At 63.4% G+C, this 27,954-nt stretch overlaps 1 protein-coding gene across 7 annotated transcripts; it reads left to right on the top strand.

Moving 5' to 3' along the window:
- Window positions 1–1,709: 1,709 nt before the first annotated feature.
- On the top strand, window positions 1,710–25,177 carry PDLIM7 (PDZ and LIM domain 7). Of its 7 annotated transcripts, XM_077824483.1 has the most exons (15): window positions 1,710–1,771; window positions 4,109–4,221; window positions 13,369–13,520; window positions 13,780–13,810; window positions 14,760–14,932; window positions 16,163–16,183; window positions 17,136–17,213; window positions 17,544–17,698; window positions 18,177–18,213; window positions 21,220–21,278; window positions 21,489–21,729; window positions 21,915–22,095; window positions 23,515–23,635; window positions 24,490–24,605; window positions 24,945–25,177. In XM_077824483.1, the coding sequence occupies exons 2-15, from the start codon at window positions 4,117–4,119 to the stop codon at window positions 25,029–25,031; spliced, it is 1,557 nt and encodes a 518-aa protein (XP_077680609.1). In that variant the 5' UTR covers window positions 1,710–1,771; window positions 4,109–4,116; the 3' UTR covers window positions 25,032–25,177. The 7 variants fall into 7 exon arrangements, with proteins under 7 accessions (XP_077680609.1, XP_077680613.1, XP_077680610.1 ...); XM_077824487.1 differs by lacking the exon at window positions 14,760–14,932 and having other exon boundaries at window positions 16,163–16,179; XM_077824484.1 differs by lacking the exon at window positions 16,163–16,183.
- Window positions 25,178–27,954: the final 2,777 nt, after the last annotated feature.

Raw genomic sequence — 27,954 nt, 5'->3', positions numbered from 1 at the left:
GGGGGTTAATGACAAGAATTAGATTAGTTATTAGCAGTGAGTAGAGGGGTCTGCACAAAGTGGAGGGAAGGTCTCTCCCCAGCTTTGGTCAAACGCTCAGGGCTCGCCATTCGCCCCCAGAGACCTGGCTCCAGGGTGGATTTTGTCCTTCCTTTGTTTTTGCCGGACCTGCTACTTCTCGTAACCCCCTCCCGCCTTTGAAACACTGGTTATTATGGTGCCGGATGGTGTGAGAGGGAGCCTGGGGCCAGCGCTGGGAGGTGACTGGGCAGCGTTAATTGGAAAATGAAAACTTAGTTTTGGAAGAAACTTTGAAATTTCCGAGTTGCTCCATTTTGAAAGGTTCGAAATGAAGCTACTCTTCGAAATGATGGGTGAATTAGTTATATTACATGTAGTGAAATATTTTGCCTTCAGACAGTGTTTTCCAGTAAATGAAAAATATGTCATATTTTGATAAATGTGGCTTTTTTCTCTTTGCAAAATATCAACGATTTTTGGCAAAAACACATGCTTTTGAGAAATGGCCATTTTCCCAAGAGAATGTCTTATTTGCAAGCTCTGCCCAGCTCTAGCTCAAGAGGGGAGTGAAAGGAAGGGGCGGTACAGAGAGCTTCAGGCACAAGAAGAGAGAGGCTGTTCCAGGAGGAACAGGTTTAATGGGCAGCAGGTTTTAAACAAATCAAAGGAAGTTCTTCTTCACTCAGCGCACAGTCAACCTGGGGAACTCCTTGCCTATAGAAGGCTAGGACTATAACAGGGTTTAAAAGAGAACTGGATAAATTCATGGAGGTTAAGTCCATTAATGGCTATTAGCCAGGATGGGGAAGGAATGGTGTCCCTCGCCTCTGTTTGTCAGAGGGTGGAGATGGACAGCAGGAGAGAGATCACTAGATTATGACCTGGTAGGTTCACTCCCTCTGGGGCGCCTGGCATTGGCCGCTGTCGGCATACAGGACACTGGGCTGGATGGACCTTTGGCCTGACCCAGTGTGGCCGTTCTTATGCTCTTATGAGGGAAAGGAGGGGCACAGAACGGGGGGCTCAAGAGGGGCATAGGGAGAGGAACTGAGATTTGGGGCAAACTGTTTCGGGCTTGAAGCTGAATCTTGCACTGGATGTGGGAAAAGGGGGGTGATGAACTGGCAAGGAAGGTGCAGCAGCCAAGGAGAGAGCTGTCCCTGCTGCCAGAACTCAGGAGGAGGGGCTGGTGTGAGCCAGGATGGTGCCCTTGGTACTGGCGCTGCCCTGCCGGGCCCCGTCAGCTCATGCACCATGCACGGGAGGAAAGCCCCCTCCCGCCGCAGCCCCTTCCCAGCCCTTAACTCTGCAAGGCGAGAAAGTGCCTGAGTTTGCAGGGAGCCTGGTTCTGCTGCCTCCCAGGCCTTAAGTCTGAAGCCCCCTGAGGGTAGGGCTGGGGCAGGAGGCAGGGGCTGGGGCAGGAGGCAGGGGCCGGGCTAGGGCAGGAGGGCGGGGCCTGTTGGCCGTGCAGACCCCTCCCCCGGGGGAGCCTGCCCCCGCCCCGCGGCGCGGCCCGCAGGCGGCGCGTTGTCCCTGCAGCGCCCCGGTCTGGGCACCAGGGGGAGCCCAGCCGCGGAAGGCTGAGTAGCCCCGCGCAGGCGCAAAAGGCGGTGCGTGAGCGTGCACGGAGGCTGCGCTGATTGGCGGACGGGGCGGAATCGCCCCGCCCCCTGGGGGTATACAAGAAACTGGGCGGGCGCGGCCGCGGCCAGAGTCAGTCTGCCCCGCCCGGAGCCGGCGGCGCGAGCAGGTGAGGGGGGGCTGGGGCGCGGCGCGGCGCGGGGGCGGCCCGGCCCGGCCCGGCCCGGCGCGGCGCTCCGAGGGTCCGGCCCCCGCGCACGTAGCTTCCCTCCCCGGCGGGGGGGGGGCGGCGGCGGCCGGGCTGCCGCTGGAGCGGGGCGGTTTGGGGTCCCGCGCCCCCCTCCCAGTGAGGGGAGGCCCGGGGGGGACGCGCGGGGAGGCCGGCGGGGGGGGGGAGGCCCGGGGGGGACGCGCGGGGAGGCCGGCGGGGGGGGGGGAGGCCCGGGGGGGACGCGCGGGGAGGCCGGCGGGGGGGGGGAGGCGCGGCCGCTTCCCTTCCAGGGGCCGCGTCGCCGGCCGGGGCCAGGGCGCCTCGCAGCGCGGGGACCGGCGGCCCTGGCCGGGGTCTGTGCCGGGCCGGGCCGGGCGAGCGGCCTGCGGGGCTCTGCTGGGCCGGCGGCAGCTCCCGGAGCCCGCGCTGGGGCCCCGGCGGCCCGCTGACCCGCAGCCCCCTCCCGGCCCCCGGCCCCGCTGCGCCCCCGGCCGGCCCGGCCCTGCCCCGGCTCTGCCCCGGCGGTGCCCGCGGGAGCCGGTCACTGCGCCCACGCTGGTCTCCGGGGCCCTGAGCCGCTGCCCCGGCAGGTTGTTCTGGGCCCCGGTCTCCACCCGCCTCCCGCGGCTGAGGGTCGTTGCAGCTGCTCGCCGGGGTCCTTCTTCCTGCTGCTTAGGGGAAGGAGCCTTTTATTCTCGCCCCGGCTGTGTCCGGCTCCGGCTCTGGGGCCGCTGCCTGCCCGGGCATCGGGACACACCTGGGCACGCTTCCCAGCCCGCCTGGCCCGGCGAGCCAGGTGCCTGGAGTCTGGCAGGAAGCCACAGCCCGGGTCTGGCGGTGGAGGGCCGCGGGAGCCCTGTTGGGGGGGGGGTGCTGCTTTGGCTGGCCGGGTTAACCGGGGGTAGCTTCAGAACAGGGCTGGGAATGGCTGCGCAGCTCCTCCAGTGCGGCAGGGACATCCCCACCCCATCACATCCTCCGCACGCATCCCAGCGCTCAGAGCCAAGGCTCCCGCTGCAGGCTCCCGCTGCAGCCTGTGGCAAAGGGCCCCGCTCGGGCATGTTGTCCTGTTGGCTCAACCCAGGAAGTGGGGAGGGTTCAGGCTCCCCACCTCTTCCTAGCCCAGCACATTCCTCTCCCAGTCCCATGGAGATAAGTTTTAAGCTGCAGCTGAGCTCCTTGGAGGGGAAGGAAGTGGGGCCTGCTGGCGAGGGGGTCTCTGGGGATGGTGGGCTCTGGAGTGGGGGGAGCGGATCGGGTCTGAGCCCAGGTGGCTGCTGTTCTGCCCCAAGGCAGCTCCTGTGGGGGTGAGGGATCCCAGCCCAGAGCTGGTTTTGTCTGCTTGCTTTATTGGCCAGCACAGGGAATGTCTGACATGAAGCAATTGCTCTGGAGTATCCCTCCCAGCCCCCAGCCTGGATGAGCAGCCAGAGGAGCATGCCGGTATCATCTTACATGCCTTATATAGCCTGCAAGCTGCTGGGGAGAGCTTGGGGGAGGGTGGCTGGGATCCTGCCCATCACCTACCCGTGGGGGTGTGGAGCTAGATTTGGGGGCTAAGTCGCCATCCCTTGGTGCTGGCCTCTCCCTGGGTTTGGAGGGAGAGGAGAGGCCGAAGGCCTTGCTCCAGCTTCTGTCAGATGAGGTTGGTGGTGACTCCTGGAATTGAGCAGGGTTGGGGCTGGCCCCAGCCCCCTGGCTGGCAGCTGTGTAGGGACAGGCTGTCCTGCAGGGTTCCCTTTCCTGTGCAAACTGGCAGATGGGGTTGCTCTTCTCAGCTGGCTGCTGGGGTGAAGTCTGTCTCCCCTGTGTCTGCCAGTGATTGGGGCTAGTGAGTGTCAAGCAGACCCCCTGGCAGTGCTGACTTGACCAACAAAAAGGTTTCCAAACCCTGCTGTCACTGCCAGAGTCCTGAGTAGCTTGTGGCTTGGTGAGTACCATGGGCACCTGGCTGTAGGGGCAGTGGCTTTGCAGCTGTGTGCTTGCTGCAGGGGTGTGCGTGGCTGGATATACAACCTGCTCAGTGCCTATGAGTGATGAGGGGTGGCCCCCTCTGACTCTGGGCCGAATGCTGAGGGGGGGTTGGATCCTCTCCCTGTGATGGCTTGACCTAGCTTGGGATCTTCTCTAGCAGTGTCACTGGGGAATCTCCCCCGTGTTCCCCCGGAGTAGCCATGGGGGCAGTGTGTCAGTAGATGGTTGGGACTGGCCCTCAGAGGCAGAGCTGGCCCCAAGAGCACCCTGGCCCCCTTCTCTGCTCTCCTCACTCTTAACTGCCTGAATCTTCTCTTCTAGCTTCAGAAATGAGCAGCATGGACTCCTATAAAGTGATGCTGGATGGGCCGGCGCCCTGGGGATTCAGGCTGCAGGGGGGCAAGGACTTCAACATGCCCCTCTCCATCTCCAGGGTAAGAACTGTGGCAAAAACCTCTGGCCCAGCCATGCTGTGACTCTGCCCCCCCCCACCCCGGCCTGGAGCTCCCCTCCTGAAGCCTGTTGCCTGGTCTCTTCCCTTTGTGCCTATGTTCTGGTGTCCTCAACAAGAGCAGTGACTCTGGGCATCCTGCCAGTGGGTCGGGGTCTTGGTGTGGTGGTTTCCATGCCAAGCTGATGTTGAGGGGCTCCTTCCTGCTTGGATGTGAGTCAGTTGCTCCCAGCTGGGCCAGCCTGGTGCTCAGGGGCAGGGTGCTGCTGTGGGATGAACTCTCCCCAGTCTGCCTGGGGTCTGGACTCTGTTCCTGGGGAAGGCCCAGGCCTTGAGACAACCTGCTGAAGTGCTGTAGGGCGTTGTGCCTGTTCATTCTCAGCTGCTTCCTGGGGACTGTCCTGCAGAGCCACCTCCTCTCCTGGCTCTTGGCAGTCTCCTTCAGCAGTCTGCCACAGGTCACACTTGGAGAGTCCAGGTGCTCTGCCCTGGGTTCTCTCTCCCAGCCCCTGAACCCTGGATCTGTACCCAGCAGCATTGGGTGCTGACTTCAGGCTAGCTCCTAGCTGTATGCTTGCCCCACTGGGAGGGTGCTGTGCTGTGTGCAGGAGGGCTGTCTCAGTAACATAGGGCTGCACTAATTCCTGGGCTGGGGATCAGGGGGCTGCCAGTGAACTCCAAGGTGGGTGAGACCACCCCTCTAGAGCCATGTGCTCTGTGCCTTAGAGCCATTGGGGTGAGCAGCTGGCATTGGGGTGGCAGTATCTGGAAGAAACACCTTTGGATATTGGTTCAATTCCTAGTGGCCAGGTGCCCCATCCCACCCTGTTTTGTTGGAAGCCCTGAGGAGGCCAAGGACTGCACCCCCCTGTGGTCCAGGCTGGCATGGAGCGGTACAGGGAGCTGACATTGTAATGGCTGCGAATCGGCACCTAGCACAAACTGCACCCCTGCCGTGCCATTCAAGGCTCATCGGGCCAGCTCCTTGTGCCCAGTCCCTCTGGGTGGGGAGGGGTTCCACGGCCTTGCAAGCTGCCCCCCATGGGGTCCCAGTCCTGCCTAGGCACAGGATGCTCATGAACCTCTCACTGGATCGTTGGCAGATGGCCCTTGCCGTGGAATTGCCTTATAAGCCTTGGAATGTGCTGCAATGCTGGTGGATGGAGGCTTTCCCAACACGCTGGAGGCAGGAGCAGGCTGTGTGAGGGCTCCCTCCTGCGTATGCCGGACAGCCCGTGTGTACAGCAGCAAGCCTGTTGTCAGGGTGAGGAGGGGTCTCTGACTGGGCCTCTGCTGACCCAGCCCTTTGGGGAGCTCACTGGCAGCCCACTGGACCCTGCGGGCGCTCGGGAGGCTCCTAGCAGAGACAGCCTCAACTCGTGTTCTAGACCAATGTCTCTTGGCTAGCTGCCTGCACTAAACAGGGCCTGTCTAGGCAGAGGGGTCTGCAGAGGACCAGAGCTGTGCGGCTGTGGTGGCCCCTGAGCCCCCTCCCCACACAGCCCCCCCACTGTCTGTTCCAAGGGCCCTATGCTCAGTGGTGAGCACAGCCTGGCTCCGCGCCTCTGAACGCCTGGGGGAGGGGCCATGTCCTGGGGAGGAGGGTTTCCTGAGCGAGCCCCTGCTGTTCCAAGGGGCCGAAGGGCCACAAAGGCAAAGCTGCAGGGGTCTCCTCTTCCAGCCCGCTCAGAGGCTAGTTCCCAGCCTGTGGGCAGCCAGCCCCAGGGTTTGGGTTTGGGCCCTGCAGGGTGTGGTGCTGATGGGGGTGCAGCTTCCTTCTGGGGCACGTTAATCCCGGGCCAGGTGCTGGGGCCAGGTGGGGTCTTTGGCAAACTCCCCGGGCTGGGGGTGTGCTGCTCAGGAAGGCTGGGTAGTGCAGGTGGGTACCATCACACAGGTCTTGTTTGCTGCCCAGCCAGTGGAAGGGAGAGCCCGGCAGAGCTGACTGCAAGGGACTAATGTAGATGAGAGCAGGCACCCCGTGATGTGGTTGTAGCTGGCACTCCACCGCCTGTGGGATAAGGAGCAAAGCTAATGTGTGGGGGTGGCAGGGGCCAGCTAGACTCTTCTGCGGTCACCAAGAGGCCCCCTTCACTCCAGAACCCCTCTCCTGTGCACGCAGCCCTGGCTCCCCGCGTGGGTGGCTGGGTCACCCCCGCCAAGGGCTACAAGTCTCTGGTGCGGTACTGGGGTCTGTGGCTATCTGAGAGCAGCAAGGAGTGCAAGTGGAGGTTGTGGGGCCCACCTGCAGGTCTCTAGGGACTGGGAACCCCTCCCCCATCATGGATCTGCAGGGTTATGCTGTGGGCCCTGCTTTGCAACAGGCTCTGGGAGGAACCCTCCAGTGGCCAGACCCCAGAGCAGGGGTGTCTCCCTCCAGGGGGAGCCTCGTGGCTTCGCTGCCTCCTGAGACTGAACCTCTCTGGGCCTGCAGCCCCTGGTTTGCACCGGGCGCTCTGGGCAGCACCTGCAGCTGAGACGGACCCCGGGGAGACTTGCCTGCTCTTCTGAATTAATGCACCTCCCTGGCTCTGGCAGTGGTGTGCACACCACGCTGTCACAACTGTCGGGTTTGTTAACTGGGCGTGGCCTAGGGAGTCTGCAGGCATGAAGGGCAACGCAGAGGCCACTCTGGCCAGCCCAGAGCCCAGCCAAGCTGTAGGGAACCCCTCAGTTCAAGCTCCATCTGCCCAAGCTGGGGTCTGACCAAGGAGGTCAGATGGAGGGGGAGCCCTGACTCCGTTCAGCACCCACTACTTATCCCCCCTTTCACAGCCCTCAGTCCTCTGATCTCAAGCTGGGGGGGTGTGGTGTAGGGGAGTCCATCTCCCTCTGGGTTGTTGGTTGTGAGGTGTCAGTGTCCTGGCCCCTGGATTTGCTGTTGTCTTCTCAACTGACCCGTGGTGTGGGATTAAGGCTCAGACAGCTGGGGGACACCCTCACCAATGTGTCTCAGCCTGTCCAGAGAGCAAACTGTCCCCTTCCCCTCACTGGGGAGCACTGTTGCACGCAGGGGAAACAGAGGCGCGCACACACAGGCCTCATAAAAACATTACCAAATATTCCCACTCATCACCCCGGGAAAGGAATCCTTGCCGATGAGGCAGAGCCCCAGATGGGTGCACGCAGAGGCATGTGGCCTGGTGGGCAGGTAGAGGAGAGCTACTGAGGTGCTGAAGGCAGCTCCCACCCCTTCTTCTGAGACATCCCTGCTCCTCGCCCTCAATGCTGTAGTGTTGGTACCACCCCAGTGCCCTGCTCCTTCTCTCTGGCTGCCAGCTGGCCCAAGAGGTGGCCTCTGCTTGCACTGACAGGTCCTCTCCAGACCAGCTCCATTGGTTAGCTTGGGAGTGCGGCTGAAGCGGAGACTAGAGCAGTGGCCAGCTTCTTCCGTGGCCCCTCAGTGCTGCCTGCTGGCTACCAGCCCCTGTGCCCACTGTCCTTCAGAGTTCCCCTTGCCTGTACCCAGGACTGGTGCTCCTGGGCCAGGGGGACTTTTTCCACCTCTTGTGGAGAAGCATGACCCCCTTACCCCACCCTCTGCTGAAGGGTTGGTGCGCCTTGTGTCGGTGGGGGCCCTCTTGGCTTGTGTGCCCCTTGAAGCCATCTGTGGCCCATGCAACAAGAAGCTCTGCTTTCTCCCTGGGTGCCAGCTTGCTCTGCTCTGTTGCTGATGCCCTGTCCCTCAGTTTCATGTCCCTTCCCCTGGGTTCTGTGACAAAGTGAGCCCAGCATTCCTGCTTCTCCCACCTGGCAGCTTGTTGCTGGGCTGGTTGCCCTTTGCAGACCACCTGTAACTGAGCCGGTGCCCTGCCAGACCAGTGACTCCCCAGGCATGGTGTGCTCCCTGCGGGAGGCTGGGCTGCTGAGCAGCCATTCACCATCCCTGCACAGTGTGTGGTGGTGGTGGAGTGCAGCCCTGGGGCAGGGGCTGAAGATGTTGCACTGGGGGTGCTGATGGCCCAGCCTGTGGGGACCAGAGAACACCCTCCCCCAGCACTCGTCCCCATGGGCCATGAGGCCTCCAGTGGCCTGGGGTTCGAGGCTTGTCTGGGCTCACTGACTCACCTGCAGCTTGGCTCTGTGAGGGCCTTGCCTGTGGCGACTTCACTCCTTGCAGTGGGTGGGCTCTGGAGCAGGGCTGCTGCACCAGTAGCTCTGGCATGAAGGGAGGTGGCTGCTGCCTCTCCTGACCCAACTCCTGGGGCCTGCTGGGTCAGCGCTGAAGGGGAGAGGCTGAGGGAGGGGAATAGGGAGCTGAGCACTTGCTTGATGGGCTTTAGGGCTGCAGGGAGGAGGTGGGTGGCTCATTATGCTCCCCAGTTAATGAGCAGGGGCTCTGGTTCCCCTCAGGCCAGGTGTGGGTGACTCCACTGACATGGGGGGCAGCAATAAGTGGGTCACAGCCTGGGATCTGCCTGGTGGCCCCATGCTTATATGGTGCTCGTACTCCACGACGACATCTCCTCCCTCGAGGCAGGTCGTGGGGTGGCTGAGGTGAGAGGCCAGAGTGTCCTCAGACCTGGGCACTTCTCCATGTGCATGTGTGCACTGGGTGAGAGAAGGGAGCAGGTGGGGCCCTCTGTGCTGGCCGCCTCAGCTGTTCCCAGGCAGTGCTAGGGAAGGGAAGGAGAGAGAGGATAAAAATATGCCCTTGCTGTCAGCAGGGTGGGTGTGCCAGGGCCTTGGGACACTCCTGGCACAGCGGTCCCATGACCCAGGTGACTTTCCTGGGCTGGAGAGCCAAGGCGGGGTGGGGGGAGAGAATCCTGGGACTCCTCCACCCCCCCACCATGGTTCATTCAGAACTAGGTGCACGTGGCCATCTTGGGCGTCTCCCACGTGGGCAGAGCTGGTCGTGGCTGTAGGCGAAAAGTGCCCTGGGCGCTCAGCATGTGCAGAACGGGGACCCTCTGCCTGGGGAAGGTCATGGAAGGGAGGCGCTGGCAGTGTGGGGAGTGCAGCCGTGTTGGGGAACTCACCCCACTAGGCAGGCAATGGAAGACTAAGACTCCCCCCCCCAGCATTGTAGCCTGGACAGAGTGCCAAGCCTGGCTACCAGGGCCTCCCCTTGCCATGGCCCCTCCAGCACAGCTGTGCTGCGTGGGGAGCTTGCTAAAAACTTTCTGCCTGGACTGGAGAGGTGGGAGCTCTGTGTGTAGTTGGGGAGGGTCCTGGCTAGCTTGCCCCGCTCTCAGCAGGAGCAGGGACCTTCCACCTCCCCAGCACAGCCTGGGCTATGCTCTCCCTGAGCCAGCCCAGCCCTGGAGCCAGCTGCTGTCCTGGGCACTGTGGGAGACCCTTCTCCTGTGGCTGGCAGCTGTTTGGCTCTCATCCCAGGCAGCCAAGGCAGGCTTGTGCCCGTGTTGCCCAGCAGGGTCCCTTCCTCGCCACCTTGGAGGTCCTCGTGCTCGAGTGCAGTCTGGTTTCCAAAGCCCTGCATGGGTCTCTACCAAGCTTCCCCATGGGCTGAGGCTGGAGAGCTCTGAGTGGGGGCTGGGAAGGGCTGGTGGGCGACCCTGTGACCATCTTGCCCAGGGTTGGGCTGATGACTTCAAGCCACTTCTCTGGCCCAGCACAGGCAGCTCCTGTTGGGCTGGGACACGGCTTCCCTCAGGGTGCCCCGACATCCCACTCCTGCCACCAGTGGCCCCAATGCTTACTCCTGGCAGCAGGGGAATGGTGCTGGGGTTTGGCCCCCCTGCTCAGGCTGGGCCTGGTGTCCAGTGCAGCACATGGCTCTGCTAGCATGTGGGGTTGTGCAGGAACTGCTCCCGTGCCACCTTGAGGACAGGGCATCCTCTCCTGTCCCTGTGCAGAGAGGGCAAGGGGGGGAGAGGGGTCTGGTTGGCAGGTGGGATTTTCCAGCCCTTGGCGTGGCACCAGTGGCCTATCTGAGTCCTTTTATGTTGATGTTGAGCTGGACTTGAGGAAATATTTGGTCCGAATGCAGGGCCCTTGAGCTTCCCACCCCAGAGGAGCAGGAATGGCTCCGGGCCCGTGTATTGCCACTTGTCTCCATGCCAGCATGCTGGAGCTGTGGTGGGGTCACACTGGGGCAGAAGGGCATGGCAAGTGCTGTGCACCAGCTCCTAGCACCCTGCAGCTGGCAGGCTTGGTGCCCTGGGAGGGGAGCCCCTGCCCCGCCCATCCGGGCAGCTGAGGCAACGGGAAGGGGAGGGTGTGGCTTGGAGGCTTTTCTGCTGCTGGGCTGGAAGAGTCGCTGCAGAAGCGGGTGGCTGGTCTCATTGCCACAGTGCCTTTCTGAGAGACTTGTGCATGCATCCGACTGCCCCACAGTCTCTGGGGCAGGGAGGGAGTGGGGCCTGCTTTAGTGGTGTCCCCCTGTCCTCCACCCTGGCTGTCCGCTGTGCGGAGTGCACCAGCTCCAGGCTCTGCTCTAGACTCTCGGGGGGGGGGGAGGCGCTGAGCCAGGGGCCCTGCTTTTGGGGGTTTGTGTGACTGCAGCCTGGCTGGTTCTGGGGGCCCCTGCGGGTGAAGCCGGGCCGCTCGCCCAGCCCCTGAGCCGGGCTGAAGCAGTGTTAATGTCTCCCTGCGCCAGGCTGGGTATTGCAGCCCCATGGCTGGGGATGAGGTAATGTCTCTGCCTGCAGCCGGAGGAAGAGGAATGGGATCAGCACAGCAGGAGAGAAGCTTCCTGGGGTCTGCCTGGCCCCTCCCGCCCAGACACAGCCTAGGAAATGCCTGTGGTTTCCAGTTCTGCGGGGGAGCGAGTGACGCATGGGCTGTGTTAGGGAAGGCTCTGACTCGCTTCCATGGCCCGACCCTGGCCAGCGCTATGGCCTCTAGCGCAATGCCTGCCCGCATGGGGGCTGGTTCCTTTGCTGGGGGGGCTGCGCTTCCCAGGCAGAGCGCCGGTGGGCCTGCGGGACGGGAGGGTAGGCGGGAGGTGCCTGGTTTTCCCCAGTGAGCCCTGCACACACAGCCTCTGCCCTGGGAGCGTGGGACCCTGCAGCTGGCACCAGCTGGGGAAGGTGCATGCCCCCTCCTGCCCTGGCCCTCCCTACAGGCCTAGCGGGGGCGGCAGAGGAGGGGAGAACAGCATGATGGGCTCGAAGGGGCTGAGTCCCCAAAATTTGTTCTGTGGCCTGCCTCCTCTGTTCCTTGTGTGGGGTGGGCAGGAGGATGCAGTCTCCCCTCCTCGAGTCACCAGGTTGTGCAGGGAGCCATGAGCAGCCCTTAGGGGAAGGGGCAGCCTGCCCCGGGGTGATGCCTCCAGCCCCTCTGCTGCCCCCTCCCCCGCTGTGTGCAGGGACACCGGTGCTCCCGCAGACCTGGAACTGCGCTGCCTCCCTGTCCCTGCCAGCGGAGCGGCACTCGGGCTCCCTGGGAGCAGGCACGAGGGCTGCTAGTGCTAGGCCCAGAGCCCGTGCTGCCCACCCTGGAGGTGGAGCCAAACTCCAGCTTCTCCCAGCCCTGCTGCCCCGACACTTGTTCCTGAACCTCAAAGGTGCGGACACTTGGCACCTGGGACCCCCAGGGACTGGCTTTTTCCGTTCAGAAAGCTGTGGGCTGTGTGGGTAGCCAGAGGTCTCACCCAGGGGGTGTGACTCGCATCTGCACTGGGTTGGGTACATGCCCCGAACTGACCAGCTGAACACACTAATTGCAGATGTTGCTTGTTCTGTCCATCTGAGGTCTCTGGGTCAGACCACATCCCACAGCCTTAAAACCCTAACACCAGCTTCCCTCTTTGTGCCTGTGGTGAGGGGAAGGTCTTTGTATTCACGTTCCGGAGCATGGATGCTTTCGTTAATGGTGACTTGCAAAGGGGTCTTAAAACCCCCGGGGGCTGTGCTGCAAACACGTAGTCAGTGTATTGAATGCCTGGATCTGTGCTTGTTGTGAGGCATCGCATGGGTGCCGGAGCTGGGACTTGCAGCTTTCCCTGGGATTTCCAGGGGTGGACAGTTACTTCTGTAAGGAAGGCCTTCTAGCAGAGATGCTCAGAGCAGTGGGAGAGCAGACTTCAGAGTTGCCTTGGCACTCCATTTTCAACCCGGGTCCCCGGCAGCTCGGGAGTCAGGCTGTTACAGCCGCTCTGCTGCTGTGTCAGGAGTGTGGGGTGCAGTGCCGAAAGCTCATCTCCCACTGAGAGTCCCTCACTGAGAACAGGCTGCAGCAGCCTGTGCTGGGTGCGACAGCCCTGTCAGTTACAGCAGATGTGACACGCAGGGGCCGGAATTAAGGCTTAGAGCTGTTGAACGAACACTTGGAGGGTTGGCTGAGTCTAGCGGGTTCTTGTCCTGGAGATCCCTGGCGGGGCTGTAGGAGGGGAAGCAGCTCAATTCCAGATCCAAAGCAGCCCTCAGAAGCTGGATCCAGGGCCTGCCTAGCCCAGTCCCAGTGCTGCAGCCTCCCCAGCTGTAGGCATTGCCCTGGTCAGTGTGGGGGTTACATTGGTGGTGGGGGAAGGAGCCCAATCAAGAGCTATGCATTAGCAGCAAGGGCAGGATCAGGAGGCAAAGCAGCCCTGCACTGGACTGAGTAGAGTTGGCAGCTGGGCATCTCCTGACATGGTGGAGGGGCACGGGGTGGGCTGCGAGAGCACCGCTCTCGCCAGCCCAGATGCATGCCTGTTACCCAGCCCCAAAACATCACCACCTCTGGGGTGGAAGACAGCTGCTCTTAGTGCACAGCCAGGCCCCCGTAGGCCTGGGAATACAGGGCGCTGTGTCCCGCTGGAAGAGGTTGGGGAAGCTGGCCCTGGCTGGCTGCGGAGTTGACAGCCCCCCTCTGGTGCAGTCAGGCTCTGGGCTGGGGAGCGTCGGGGCACTGGGATCGGTGTGCTCAGGGTGTTGGCCGTAGCCGAATCACAGGACTCCTGAAGCCCCGTGCCGATAGCATCCCCGAGGGCTGTGGGTGGCTCAGCCCTGTCCTCCCCTCCCCCTGCAGCGTCACTCACTGGTGCTTGGGACTGTCCCCCCAGCAGCACTGCTCCCTGCAGTGCCTGTGTCCTTAGCCGCCTCCCTCCTGCACTGTCCCACTCCCGGGAGCGGCTCTGGCTCTTGGGCCCCGTCTGCGGGGGCTCTTGCCACCCGTCCCAGCAGCTCCCATCATTCCTGGGGAGCTTGTGCCATGGGATTGACTCTCTGGCTCTGCCCTGCAGCTGACCCCCAGTGGCAAGGCAGCCCAGGCCGGTGTGGGAGTGGGCGACTGGGTGCTGAGCATCGATGGGGAGAACACCAGAAGCATGACTCACATCGAAGCACAGAACAAGATCCGTGCCTGCGGAGACCAGCTTTCCCTCAGCCTGAGCAGGTAACGCCCATGCTGCTATCTCTCCTGGGACAGGGACCCACACAGCCCCCTCCTTAGCCCCCACCCCAATTCCGATGCCCAAGCCGCAGGGGTGGACTGCCTCAGAGCCTCCAGGTTTGTCCCGCACCCCACAGAGCCCATAAAGAGCCAATGCTTGGTTTGGCAGAGAGGTCTGGCTGGGCCTGGTTTGGGGAGGGAGAAGAGCCCAACCTGAGACAGGTGTGGTCTATTCACCTCAGCTCCATATGTTTTCCTGCAGAGTCCAGTGCCTCCTGGGGAAGCCACACAAGGTATGTGCTGCTCTTATCCCCGTGGGCGCCAGCTCTGCCTTGTGGCGGGTAGGGCTAGGGGTCCCCGTTGCTTTGATGGCAGAACTTGTCTGTGGGCCCTTTCTGGAGGCTCTGGAATTAGCCCCAGGCTGCTCTTGGAGGGCACCAGGTGCTGGGGGTCCTGGTGGCAAAGGCATGGTTGGCTGTGGGTCAGGGCAGATGCCAGTCACCCCACTCCAGAATGTAGGAGGGGTGTAACTGGGCACTGTGACCTCTGACACCTCCCTCCAAAAGGCCCTCCGCAGCAGGTCAATGGGCGTCCCACAGGTGCCTGGCCATGCACCTCCCAGCGCAGATCCTGCTGGGAACCAGGGCTTCGGTCTTGTCTTGCAGGGGCTGGCTCAAAGTGCTGTCCTTCTGAGGGATGGGGGCGGGCAGGGCTGGACCCAGCCATGAAGCTGCCTCTCATTTGCACACTGCCTTAGAGTTTCCCTGGCACTGGGCTGGGTGGCTTCTGGGGGGCAGGGCACTGGTGCATGGTGTGGGCAGGTATCGTAGTGCAGCGCATTAGCGGTCTGCCTGTCCGGGCCCTGCATCTGAGTGAGTTTGGCCAGGTGTCTCAATCCTTGTCACTAATTCTTTTCAGCTTGCTATTGTGCCCCTCACCCCCATCCGGACCCAGTTCCTGGGCTCACAGCTTCCCTTCATCCCCCAGGGCAAGGTGCTGTTCTGTGCCCCTTGCTGGGTGCCAGGTGGGCACATAGCAGCACCTGCTAGAGCCCAGAAGCAGCTGGTGGCTGAGTGCCACCACAGAGCACTCTAAGGTGCCAGAGGCTGTCACCCTTGGACACCCCTGGGAGGCCAGGCATGGGCCTGGCTTTCTAGCATGGCTGCCCCATGGGGCTGCCAGGTGCTTCTCGCATGCTGCCTGATGTGCAAGCCTGTGTGCTGTGTTTTGTCTCCCGCTCAGGATTCATTCCCCTGCTCTCAGCCCCCGAAATATAACTTCGTTCCTAGTACTACCCTCAACAAAACGGCACGGCCCTTCGGGGCCAGTCCCACGCCCAACTCGCTGCCTGGGCTGGTGACGAAACCTGTGACGTACTCGGCCCCCGCGCCCGCCTCCACCCCCCAGCACAATGGGTATGTTGCTGTCCATCACGCTGCACTGCAGGCCGGGCCTGGTCGCTCCCGCCCGGAGGCCCTGCCTGCGTCTGGCCGTGCTGTGCCCTTGCATGTCGGATGTGTCGTGTGCATGCGGTGAGAGCCCCGCGAGCCAGGGCTGCTCGCTGGCGGGGCTGGACGGGCACCCCCTCTGGGGAGCAGCACCCAAAGCTGTGGGCCGCATCTACAGGGCTGGTGTTTCAGTGACCCCTGGTGGCTGGTTCCAGTATTGAACTGCAAAAAGCAGCAGCCCCCCTCCCCCCCCCCCCCCCTTCCACACACCTAGTTCACTCAGAGACTGGCTGACCTGCCTCGCTCGCCCTGCGCTCCTCCCTCTCCCCTTGTTGATGTGGGCTGGGCTCTCTTTGGGAGGGGCCATGTGGGTTCTGGCTTCCAGACCTCTCTGAGGAGCCTTGGGGCATGTTCAGCAGAGCCCAGCCTGGAGCCTTCCTGCCAGCTGACTCTGGGCTATTGTTGGTGTCCCCTGCACCTGGCCAGCTGCTGGCAGGGTACCTGGAACTCCCCAGGCGTGGGCTCTCCTGCCCATCTGGGCAGGGCAGTGGCTGGGCAGTGGCGCCGCAGGCAGGGGCTGACCCCACCCCAAAAGGGGACAGGCTGTTCTGTTGAGCTTGGCGGCGTTTTTGTGCTGCCTCCAGAAGCATGTGTCTGGCCGGTCTCTCCTGGGCCTGCTGAGGGTGGGGGTGCCACAGGGTACCCCGCGGCTGAGCTGCCAGGGCTGGTGTGGGGAACTCTGGGGGCCGCTGAGCGTGGCCCTCATCTCTGCACTGTGCAGTGACTTCGCCAAGCTGGGATCCTTTCCCGTGTTCCCCAGGGAGCCTGGGCTGCAGAAAGCTGGCCGGCCAGCCCCTCCCTATCTGAGAGCAGCCTAATCCTGGGGCCCTGACCCAGCCTGGAGTAGCGTGGGCCGGGGAGCGCCCTTGGACTAGGTGCCCCAGAGAACCCCCTTGCCAGGTCTGGTCTGTAGCGGGGGATGTGCTGTGATCTACTGCTGACTCTGCCCTCTGGGGCACCCTCTCCTCTGGCCTGCTCTGGGGCAGATGGCAGCCAGAGCTGGCCCGGGTGGGGTCTGGGTGTAGGGAGAGTTGGACCTCTGTCTCGCTCTGCACGTTTCTCTTGTGGATGCAGTGGGTCTAATCTCTTTCTTCCCTCCTTTCCTCTTCTTCCTCTCTCTCCTCCCCGACTCCGCAGGTGCAGAACCCTGACAAGTCAGTAAGCCTTTTTCCTCTGCTCCTAATCCCCTGCATGCCTCGCCCCTCCCCTCCCCCCAGAACGCTGGGCTGGCGAGCACCCACATCCCCCCCCCCATCGTTGGGCTTGTGCCCACTCCCCTCTGGTCTCTAGAACCATCTTGCTGCCTTGCTGTGTTCCTCCTCTCCGCTCGGGGAGGTGCCTGTGGCCCGCTGGGAAAAGGAGCGGGACCTATGGGCTGTGTTCCCCTATAGCTATCCCCTCCCCCAGGCATGGCTCGGGAGCCCTTGGTTCAGCCCCAAGTGCCATGCTGGGGTGTGGCTGGGCGCTGGCCCTGTGCAGGGGCAGGGGTCCTGGCCGAGGGGGTTGCTCCTTGCCCAAAGGACGAGATTTCAGGCCCAGCTTGAGTGCTGGGGGCAGTGAACTGTAGCTAAGGGGAACAGCCCTATCCAGCAACCTCACATACTGCCTGGGCTCAGCCTGCTGCCCTCCCCAGAGCTGGTGCCCAGACGAATGGCTTTGACCTTGAGTGGGGAGCTGACATGGAGCCAGGCAGAGCAGCTGCCCCCTCTGGGAGCATGGTGCTGGCTCAGGGGAGGGCCTGGCTGGGGCAGTCACAGGGCAGGGGGCTTTCTGGCCACTGCTAGCTTTGGAATCCTGATGCTGTTCAACCCCTCCGCAGCGAGGGGCAGGGGTCTGCAGAGAGCAGCTGGGTGTCACTGGCTGGTGGTTGTGGGGGCAGGAGGGTATCCCTGCCCAGGCACGTGCTCTGTAACCTGTGGGCGGTGGAGCAGCCTGTGCACTGGAGAGCTCATGGCCCACCATGGAGCAGGCTCCTGGGGCTCGGCTCCCTCAGCACCATGGCTGCCAGCAGAGCCTTTCCTGGTCCCGTGGGGGCTCACTCGGCTCTTCCTCCATGCTGGGATTGTCGCCTGACTCACTCATGCTCTTATTGCCTCTCTCCTGGCCCCAGGCTCGGTGCCGGCCCCAGCCCACCAGAGGGGAAAACTCAGCCCCGTGGAGACCTGGGCCGCTCCTATGTGGAGGATGAGTAAGGGCGGGGGAGGGGGAGGGGGGAATCTGTGTCTGTTGCTAGTTGGCATGTTGTGCTGTTGTGTTCCTGGGCCCTGAGCTGCTTGCCCCAAGGGAAGGTGTCAGCGGGCTGCCAGGCCAGCAAGGAGGCCCGCACAGGGATGTGGCTCGTGTCCGCGTGATGTGTTGGGGGTGCTGTGCCCCGGGGGGTGGGGTGCCCCAACCCCTGTTGTGGGTTACCGTGTGGGAGGGACACTCGGGGTTTGGCTGGCAGGCCCTCCCTGTCCTGCGTGATGTGGGGTGTGCCGTGCGCGCTGGCTGAGCGCCCTGCCCTTCTGTCTGCGCACAGGCATGCTCTGCGGCTAATGAGCCCCCCAGTCGGCCTGCCCAATGACTCCAGCAAAAAGCGGCTGATTGAGGATACGGAGGACTGGCAGCCTCGTACTGGCACCACCCAGTCCCGCTCCTTCCACATCCTGGCCCAGCTCACGGGCACAGAGTTCAGTAAGTGCCTCCCTCTGGGTCCTGGCACGTGCGGGCTGATGGACAGGACACCAGGCGTGGGTTGGCCAGCAGCCCTGCTCTGACGCTGGGACTGGACAGGCCTGGCATCCTTCTTGGCCGGGGGCCTTGGGGTGGCTGGTGGCCTGCAGGGCACGGAGTAGCCGGTCTCCCTACAGAGCTGGTGCAGATGGCTCTTGGGCAGCCCGCTCCCAGCAGCGTGCCAGGTATTTTTCCCACTGTGTGCTCTGTGGGCCTGCCCCAGACCAGTCCCTGCTGCTCACGGAGTCTGGCTAACTCCGCGGACGCTTTGTGTTGCCTCAGTCTAGCCCTTGCAGCACAGCTGGCTGGGGCAGGAGCGGCCTGCAGGCTCCGCGGGAGCCAGTTGCTGGGGCCAAGAGATGGTGCTTGTGCGCTTCCTCCTTCCCCCCTCAGGGCGTCTCCAACTGTTACTCTCTCTCTTCTCTCCTGCTGCTCTCAGTGCAAGATCCAGATGATGAGCATGTTAGAAAAGCCAGGTAAGGACTGTGGGCGCCAGGGTTTCCGAATGGGTGCCTGTCTGGGGGTGTCCCTGCTGCCCTGGACTCTGCCACTCCTGGCCTTGAGGTTAAACCAGCCTCCCTGCTGGCAGGCCCCTGGCCTGGCCTTTGCCATCTGCAGGCCCTTGTGCTGCCTTTAACCTCTGCTGGAGGGGCTGGTCCGGGGTCCTGGCACTCGCCCTCCCTGGTTGGTTGCATGATGTCATGTGGCTGCTCTTTCTTGTCCTGATTTCAGCCGATGGAGCCTCTTCCTCCCTCTGGCGCTAACCTCTCCTCCTCCTCCTCCCCTCTCTGTCCATCTCCTTCCTTCCTTCCTTTCAGAGAAAAGTTTGTCACTGAGCTGCAGAGCCCCCGCTACACTGGCCTTCGTGACTGGCACCACCAGCGCTCCGCTGTCTCTCTGAACGTGAAATCCTGAGCAGCGCCTGGCCTTGTGCTGGGAGCCTGCACCTCTCCGCCCTGGGCTGGCTCGGCCACATCACATGTTTGCCTGGGGAGGGGCATCCACCTTGCTCCTGACCGTACCTAGCTGGGAACTCCTTTTGCGGTGCTGTGCGGCCTGCTCTGCCTGGGCTGGGGAGGGGCCGGCCTGGGGCAGGAAGCACTGTGTGGCACTGTGCAGGGTGGGATGGAGGCTGTCTGCGTCAGGGCCCTGATCTCAGACCCCCTAAGCCGCCCACTCCCCAGGGGAGCGGAGGGACTCCACTGCTGCGCGTCCTTGCCCTGTCATGCCAGGCTTACCCAAGAGCCCCTGCCCCTGGGGTGGCTGCAGCGCCCTTGCTCTGCCCAGCTAGGCAGTGGGAGCTGGGACTGCTGCCTCAGTGTCCCCTGGGCCCGTGTTCCCACGGTGAACCTGTGGCACCGAGGGCAGCTGCGTCCTGTTCCCATGAGCTGCCCAGGCTGCTGTTCCCAGATGCCCTCTGGCTGTGCTCATGGTGTGAGGGCCTGGCTAGCACCCAGCAGGCTGCCCTGGGCCAGGGGCTGCTGTGCTGTCCTGCCCTGCCCATCGCTGGGGCTGTGTCCTAGCTCCCATCAGGCTGGGGGCTGACAGCAGAGCTCGCTCCGGTCTGGGGAAGGACTGCAGTACCTGGGCCCCTCCTGCCAGGTGTGCCTCCCCCAAGCCTGGTAACAAGGTCTGAGCAGGGTGGCCTGTCCTCTCCCTTTCAATGACCATGGGCTAAGCTAGGTTCCCGTCACTGCTGTCTCTTTGCTTACCCAGACTAGACGGGGACCTTAGGCTGGAGGGTGGGTGTAGACTGAACGTCCCTCTTTCTGGCCCAGCAGGGGTGACCTGGTGCATGGTGGGTGGCCAAGGGCTCTGGGAGCAAGGCCCCTGGGTTCTGTGCCATGGTGCTGGCCCCTCGGAGCCCGTTGCCTTGCTGTGACAGGCTCTCAGTGCGCCCAAGTGCCGATGTGATGTGACCTAGATGGGCTGAGTGGTGCCTCCCCTGGGCTGGCTGAGCCCCCTGCTGGGGAGTGGCCTGGCCTGGCCATGCGGGCTGGGGCTGGGCCCTGGGTCTGCCCAGCACAGCTGCTTGCTGGACCCTTCTGTAGTAAAATAAAGATTCCTGTTCTTGTAACTGGCTCCTAGTCGTCTTTGCTGCCAGGAGGGCGCCACCAGGGCACCAGCTGCCAGCTCTGCGGGGGTGGCCTGGGGCGCCCTGGGGCCTGCAGCCCAGCATAATGCTGTGCCAGCTCCGGGGCTGAGCTGTAGCAGCTGGGGGAACCAGCTCTGCTTTGCTGTCTGCAGAGCCTGGCCACCTTCCCCTAATGCTGGCCCCTGACCTGCAGCAAACCCAGCTCCAGTGCATCATGCAGCTTTGTAGGCTGCTGTCCACGGACTCCTCTGGGTGGCTGGCACTGGTCCCCTAAGGGTGGGCATTGCTGCAGGCTGGGGAACAGGGCTCCTGGCTTTTCCACTCCTGCTTGGTGTAAGGCACAGCTCCAGCAGCCAGTGCTGACTTTGGCCCTCAGGGAGGGGCTGAACCCAGCTGACCCTGGGCCTGGGGATTGGCCACTGTGGGCTGGCTGGAGAGGCCCTGGATCCTGGAGTGAGAGGTGAGGAAGGGGTGGCACTGAGCTGTTGTTGCCTTCCCCAGGCCTAAGCTGAGAGCTGCAAGGCCAAACTGTCAGCTGGGGGCGAGCTCGATGGCCCCCCTGGAAGCACCTGTGCGTTCTGCTCATCCCTTGCTGTGGGGGGGTCTGTGGCTGCTGGTGCCTCCCATCACCCCCGGCATCTCCCAGCAGGGCTGCAGTCAGCTGGTCTGCCCTTTCAGGCATCCTGCTGGTGATATGTCTGTGTGTGGGCATCCTGCTAGCTAGGTGCCTGGGGTTAGGGGGATGTCCGGGGACAGGGGATGTTGGGTTTGCCAACAGGGAGGAAGAAACTGGAGTCCAATTAAAACTGCCTTGTGGGGGGCTGGACCTCATGGGTAGAGCAGCCAGTGGGCTGCTGCCACCCTTGGGCTCCTTCTCCATACCCCCTGGCGCAGCAGGGCCGGTGAGGAGGCGGGACTGGGCTATGGCTACCCCAGGGTGAGGGTCAGACTCCCCCAGAAGTGGGGGGGGGGGGTTGACCGCCAGGGTGAGCTGGCAGGCTGCTCCTCCTACAACCATGAGGACTCAGCATGGCTGCTCAGGGCACCAGCCGTTCCAGGGTCCCGTTCCAGGGTCCCGTCCTGCGGGCTCCTCACGTGCCTTGGCTCCTGCTCCTTGCCCACCGCCCATTGGGCCTGGGATGTGAGCAGGAAGTGCCCCAGCTCTGCAATACTGGGTCATTGACTAACCAAACCAGCCACCAGGGGGTGCTGCAGCACAGCAGGAGGGGGTGCCTGGCCTGAGCAGCGGGGGCTTTGCCCCTGCTGGGGTGGGAGGGAGCCAGGCCCTGGGCTCCTGCCCCATCCAGGCCTATGGGCAGCTGGCGCCTCCTGTGGGCAGGGGTGGGTGATGGCCAGCTGGCAGCTGCATTAATGAGTTGTTCTGTAGCCAGGTGTCTGGGCTGGACCTGTCTTCGGTGACGGTGCTGAAGGTGGAGCCTGATCACGGTAAGCAGGGGGTGCTGGGGTGGGCACTGCATGGCGCCATCTCTCCCAGCTGTGGGCAGAGTGAGCCCTTGGTGCACCAGCAGGGTGCATGAAGGGGGGTCGCGGGGCTGGGGGGCCTGTTTCCAGGCTCTGCCCCAGGCTAGCAGAGTGCAGCTGTTGAGGGCTCTGCGGGTTTGTATCACCTGAGAATCCCTCTGGGGCCTGTTGCAGGTTCTGCAGCCCCCAGGGCCCCAGCTGCTCCAGGCCCTGCCAGCCGCCCGCCCTGGGCTGTGGATCCTTCCTTTGCTGAGCGCTATGCCCCCGACAAGACCAGCACCGTGCTGAGCAAGCACAGCCAGCCGGCCATGCCCACGCCCATGCAGAACCGCAGCTCCATTGTCCAGGCCGCGCAGCAGCCCCCCGAGGGCACCAGCAAAACCCCCATCTGCTACCAGTGCAACAAGGTCATCAGGTGAGTGGAGTGGGGCCCCTCCGCCTAGCCCCATCTCTGCCATGCGCGGGGCTGCTGGTCTCCTGGGGATGGCCTGGCAGCTCCCCCTTCCTGAGGGAGGGAGGAATGAACCCGCCGGGCCGCCGGGGGCAGCTGGCTCTGTCCGGCAGATGCACGTGCTAACTCCTCCCCTCCCCTGCCTCCAGGGGCCGCTACCTGGTGGCGCTGGGGCATTACTACCACCCGGAGGAGTTCGCATGCTGCCAGTGCAGGAAGGGGCTGGATGAGGGGGGCTTCTTCGAGGAGGGGGGCTCGGTCTTCTGCCCCAAGTGTTACGACACGCGCTACGCTCCCAGCTGTGCCAAGTGCAAGAAGAAGATTGGTGGGGTGAGTCGCTGCTGAGTGTCTGCGGTGAGCCCTTCCCCCTCAGGGCCCCGGCTGCGATGGGGGGACGGACCAGGGGGTGGGGCTCTGGGGCTGGGCCGGCAGGCTGGGCAGGGCAGGGGGTGGGGCCAGGCCAGTGGGTGGTGGGGTGGGGCGAGCGGGCTGGGCAGAGCAGGGGGTGGGGCTCTGGGGTGGGATTGGTGGGGTGGGCAGGGCAGGGGGCGGGGCCAGTGGGTGGTGGGGCAGGGCCAGTGGGCTGGCGGGCTGGGCAGGGGAGGGGGCGGGGCCAGTGGGTGGTGGGGCAGGGCCAGTGGGCTGGCAGGCTGGGTGGGGCTCTGGGGCGGGGCCAGTGGGTGGTGGGGTGGGGCCAGCAGGCAGGGCTCTGGGGTGGGGCTCTGGGGCGGGGCCAGTGGGTGGTGGGGCGGGGCCAGCAGGCAGGGCTCTGGGGTGGGGCTCTGGGGCGGGGCCAGTGGGTGGTGGGGCGGGGCCAGCAAGCAGGGCTCTGAGGTGGGGCTCTGGGGCGGGGCCAGTGGGTGGTGGGGCGGGGCCAGCAGGCAGGGCTCTGGGGTGGGGCTCTGGGGCGGGGCCAGTGGGTGGTGGGGCGGGGCCAGCAGGCAGGGCTCTGGGGTGGGGCTCTGGGGCGGGGCCAGTGGGTGGTGGGGCGGGGCCAGCAGGCAGGGCTCTGGGGTGGGGCTCTGGGGCGGGGCCAGTGGGTGGTGGGGCGGGGCCAGCAGGCAGGGCTCTGGGGTGGGGCTCTGGGGCGGGGCCAGTGGGTGGTGGGGCGGGGCCAGCAGGCTGGGCAGGGCGGGGTTGGCAGGCTGGGTGGGGCTCTGGGGTGGGGCCAGTGGGCAGGGCTCTGGGGTGGGGCTCTGGGGCGGGGCCAGTGGGTGGTGGGGTGAGGGCAGGGGGCGGGGCTAGCAGGCTGGGCGGGGCTCTAGGGTGGGGCCAGGGGGCGGGGCTCTGGGCTGGGGCTAATGGGCTGGGCGGGGCTCTGGGGCGGGGCCAGTGGGTGGCGGGGCAGGGCAGGGGGTGGGGCTCTGGGCTGGGCGGGGGCATGGGGCGGGGCCAGTGGGCAGGGAAGGGGGCTGGGTGGGGCTCCGGGGCGGGGCCAGCGGGCAGGGCAGGGGGCGGGGCCAGCGGGCAGGGCAGGGGGCGGGGCCAGCGGGCAGGGCAGGGGGCGGGGCCAGCGGGCAGGGCTGGGGCTAGGGGGCTGGGCGTGGCAGGGGGCGGGGCCAGCGGGCGGGGCTGGGGCTAGCGGGCAGGGGCAGGGGGCGGGGCTCCGGGGCTGGGCTCCGGGGCAGGGGGCGGGGCTCCGGGGCGGGGCTCCGGGGCAGGGGGCGGGGCTCCGGGGCGGGGCTAGCGGGCGGGGGCGGGGCTCCGGGGCGGGGGCGGCTCGGCTGAGGGTGGCGTTCCTTTGCCCAGGAGATCATGCACGCCCTGAAGATGACCTGGCATGTGCAGTGCTTCACCTGTGCCGCCTGCAGAACTCCCATCCGCAACCGCGCCTTCTACATGGAGGAGGGGCAGCCCTACTGCGAGAGAGGTAGGGGGTGTCCCGCCCCCGGCCCCGCCCCCGCCCCCGGGATGCTGGGACTGCGGCTGCCCCCTGCTCCCATGGGCTCTGTGGCAGCCTGTCCCCGTGGCCTCGCTGTGGGGCTGAGAGCTGCGTGGGGCCACTAGCTACTGCTCCAGCCCCTGGGCCGCCCCCAGCGTTGCCAGATGCCCTGCGGGTCCTGCCCTGGCAAAGGCGGGGGGCACCCTTCCCCCTACAGGGACCCCCCCTCCTCTGCTGCTGGCCTGGCCTCCGGGATGGTTGCTGGGCAGTGCCAGAGCTCCCAGGTTGCCATGGCGATGACAGTGCAGTACCTACATCAAAGCAGAGTGCTGCACGGCCTCCTGGGAAACGGGGGTCCCCCATTCTACAGACACTGGCTTTCCTGCAATATTCCCCTGGGGGGGCAAGGGGCTCTTGGAGATGGGGTTGGCTGTGCCAGCCCTCGGCAGCGGCTGCAGCGAAATCCCCTTGGCAAAGCGAGCGGGGCCGGGGGGCAGCCGCACACGCAGACCGAGGGGAAGCACGCATGGGGACGCGCTGCTGGCTCCCGGGGCCCCTTCAGCAAACCTGGTCTCAGGGCTGGAGGCTGGCTCAGGAAAGAGCCAGGGCTGGGCTGGCAGGAGGCCATGGGTTGGGACTGAGGGGCGCTGGCTGAGCTGTTACAATGGAGCAGGGGATGGCCACCCACTGAGCATTGGCCCCAGTTAGAGCCAGGCACAAATAAAAATGCTTCCCCCCCCACCCCCCCAGCAAAGCAATCTCAGGACTGCCCCATCAGTCCCTGTCCAGTTCTCCCAGGGGGATGCTCTGGGGAGCCCCATCTCAGCCCGCTCTCTCCCCAGACTACGAGAAGATGTTCGGCACAAAATGCCGTGGCTGCGACTTCAAGATTGATGCTGGTGACCGGTTCCTGGAGGCACTGGGGTTCAGCTGGCATGACACCTGCTTTGTCTGTGCGGTAAGATCAGCAGGGCAGCCCTTCGCTATTGCTCACCCTGACTCGATGGGGCTGGCCCTGGCCAATAAGGGCCTAAGCCCCTACCAGGGAGGGCTCTTCACTGGCGGTGGTGTGAGCAGGATTGGCTGCACCTGCCTCTTGTGCTGAGCTGGTCTGTGTTGGAGAGCAGCTCTGGCTGCCCTGGGCCTCTGACCACTTGTGTCCTGTGCCCCCTAGAGTGCTGGGGCAGGTCTGTGCCAGGCATGGGCAGTGTAATGGGGTTTGGGGGGAAAGGGTGTGGATGGGGTGTTGCAGAGGGAGAGCTGGTCTTTCCCTGTTGACTGCCTGCTCTCTCCTCAGATCTGCCAGGTCAGCCTGGAAGGGAAGACGTTCTACTCAAAGAAGGACAAACCCCTCTGCAAGAGCCATGCCTTCTCCCATGTGTAAGGGGAGGCTCCAGCTGCCACACCGCACACGTTGGCCCTGCACGCATCTCTGTCTGCCCCTTCTCTCTTGCTCCATGGGGCCCCAGGGAGAAGGGGTTGGAGCCACCCCTCCCTCTGCCACCTCTGGCCTGGGCAGCACCTTGCTCTGGCCTACCTTATAGGCAAAGCTGAGCCTGCTGCTCTCTTGACCCTCAATGGCCTGTCTTCTCTCTGGATTATGTGTCCCCTGCCCCTCTGGTGGTCTCAGCTGGGCCACCTGTCCCCTCCCTTCTGTACCCACAACCAGCTGAGCCAGGCACCTGGCCTGGGGGCTAGACCTATCCCATGCTGAGCCCAAAGGTGGGAGAGGCTTGCTGGAGCAGGGCTGCTCTGACCCTAAGAGGTGGCCAGCCTGGGTGCCAGCTGGATCTATCCTTCCCACCCCCGGCCCATGCCTGGGACTGGTGCCTCTCACCTAGCCAGGCTGCTAGCTCGCTGGAAGCTGTGGTGTGGATGAGAGAATCCTGCAGGGTTGCTCTGTTTCCCTCTTACCAGGGGCCATGGCTCAGCATCTCCCTGGCCTTGCTGCAAGCCCCCAGGCTCATTGTGCAGGGAGCCCTTGCTTCATGGGCAGGACACAAGTACAGTCCCCGAGCCCAGGCCTGCTTGGTGCCTGCTCTTGGTTGTCCTGGAAGGAGCTAGTCCACACCAGCCACATGGCCACAGCGAAAACTACTGGCCTTGTTCCCTGCTACCACACAGCTGCTATCCTGCCTGGACCACACGCCTATCCTGGCCCCACAGCCCCATGCTGGGCCTGTGCTGAGAGGTGCGGTGGGTCTCTGCCCCTGGGCTATCCAGTGCCCTCGGTGAAGGCTTTTCCCAGCTCCAGCCCTACCATGGCCCAGGCTGAGGCAGACTTGCTGCCCCTGTGGGACTGACCTGGACTCTGCAAACGGAGAGGTGAGGGGAAGCTGAAACCTGTCTGGAAGAGGAAGCCCTTCACCCTGCCTGCAGAAGCTGCTAGCTACTTCACTGGTGGGGCTGCGGGGCAAGGAGCTGGGCCCTCTACGAAACAGGCATCGACGGGTCATGACCTGGGAAGTGAGTTTGCTGGCAGCTTGGCCGCCTTGCCCAGAGCTGCCCTGCCTGTGTGGGGCAGTGCTTGGTGTAGCCACAGTGCTTTTAGTGCCTTAATAAACACGTCTCTGGCAAGTGTCAGCTGCCCCGGAGCCTGTGGTTATTGTAGAGTATGGGGCAGGGCCCATGTTCCTTCCAGAGTCCCTCCCCGAGCGTTTTGCTGAAGGTTTCTGTTGCTTTCCTGGGGGAAATTGCCACCCATCCTCCCTGCTGCCTTGTTCTGAGCCAGGCAGGACCTAGACCCTCTGCTGAGCATGAGATGCTGCAGGGGAGGACAATCACCCGCTGCTGAGTCCCAGGGGGCGTCTGCCACCAGGGCCTCCGGAAAGCCAGGGCTCAGCCCTCTGGCTCAGTGGCACCTTGAAGTGGCTTGGAGCCAAACAAATCCAGGCTTTCAGAGCGGCCCTTCATGCAGCAGCTACCCCAGGGAGCAGAGGAGGGGAAAGGCCCCAGGGGACTGGGAAGAGCAGTTTGCTAAAGGGGTAAAACCAAGAAGTCTGGCTGGGCAGCAGCAGCAAAATGGGGGAAGGGGGTTGCCAGTTCCCCAAGTGCAAAAGGAGCAATTCAGGCTGAGGCTGTAGCTGAGAAGCTGAATGATTCCTTTGCGTGAGTTTCCCCCCTGAGGATGGTGGAGACACCTCCCTCCCACCTGCTCTTTCCTGGCAGCAAAGGGAGCGAGGTGTTGGACAAAGATAGGCCGGAACAAACTAATCGTTTAAAATGCAATAAGTCACCAGGCCCCCGCGGCTGGGTCCAAGCCAACCATTCGGAGAGCGTAAGCATGAATTAGCAGAGCTGCTGCTCCCAAACCCAGGGAATCACTGTAAGAACAGCTCCTACCTCAAGGACTGGAGGGTAGCAAATGTACTAGACTTCAGCCAGGTTTCAAGGGGGATGGGGAATGGCTGACCAGTAAGCCATAGCTCTGGGCCCAGCGAAGGATTTGGAATGAGGATTAATAATTGAATACTGGGGTAGGTCATGCTGTGATAGGGTCTAGCCAGCGGGGGTTCTGTAAAGGAAAACTCTGGCTAATCTATGAGGATTTTTTGGCTGTGGTGACACTAGTGCATGATGGAGAATCAGCTGACGTAATTATTTAGATTTCAGAGACCTTTGCTAAAGTCCCACGAGAGAGGCTAGTAAAGAAGCAAAGTGTTCAGGGAGTGAGAGCTCAGTGATGTTACGGAGCAAAGACTGACCAGGAGACAGCCAGCCAAGAACAAGGGGAGATGGTCAATTCACATTATAGCAAAAGGTTAAAAGTGGGGCCTGGAGCTTCCTGACTAGGTTGGGTTTTGTGTCCTAGATTTGCTGATGGGCTGGGTTAAGGCTGATTCCCCACTCTGGCACTTCGAGTGCAGAAGGTGGGGCCCTCAAGGACTCTAAAAATTAACACTGGCCACTCCAGGCTTGTATTAAACTCTCAAGGTTACAGCTTTTCTCTGAGCTTGGATGGGTAGATGCTGCCACCACCCAAGTGTAGAACCCCTGTGAGAACCCAGGAAGGCACATTTGAGAATTCCTTCCTGTGGGGTACCCTCCAGCCCTTTCACCCCCCCTCTGGGGAAGAGCTGAGAAAACTACCCCCCCTTTTTTTCCCCACCAGCTAACTAAAAACATGTGCACAACCTCTTAAGAGACAGAAATCCAATTTTGTTGTTAAAAAAGGTAAAATTTATTTTTTTACAAAAGAAAGAAAATACATTTGGAAACAGGCGTTTGCTAGATTTAAAAAAAAAACAAAACCCTCCAACGATTAAGCATCAAGAATAGCTCTCTTGAGGTCCAGCTTAAAGGTCACA

The sequence above is a fragment of the Eretmochelys imbricata genome, chromosome 8, assembly GCF_965152235.1.
Source record: "Eretmochelys imbricata isolate rEreImb1 chromosome 8, rEreImb1.hap1, whole genome shotgun sequence".
NCBI classification, from domain to species: Eukaryota; Metazoa; Chordata; order Testudines; family Cheloniidae; genus Eretmochelys; species Eretmochelys imbricata.
Note: the sequence above shows the minus strand (reverse complement) of the source record. Positions and strands in the feature narration are given on the sequence as shown.

What these genes read in the sequence shown, in the direction of transcription:
- PDLIM7 (XM_077824483.1), top strand. Translation starts at nt 4,117, where the DNA reads ATGAGCAGCATGGACTCCTATAAAGTGATGCTGGATGGGCCGGCGCCC. An exon ending in CTTTCCCTCAGCCTGAGCAG is followed by an intron (nt 13,521 to 13,779) that starts GTAACGCCCATG and finishes GTTTTCCTGCAG; the next exon opens with AGTCCAGTGCCTCCTGGGGA. An exon ending in TCCTGGGGAAGCCACACAAG is followed by an intron (nt 13,811 to 14,759) that starts GTATGTGCTGCT and finishes TCTCCCGCTCAG; the next exon opens with GATTCATTCCCCTGCTCTCA.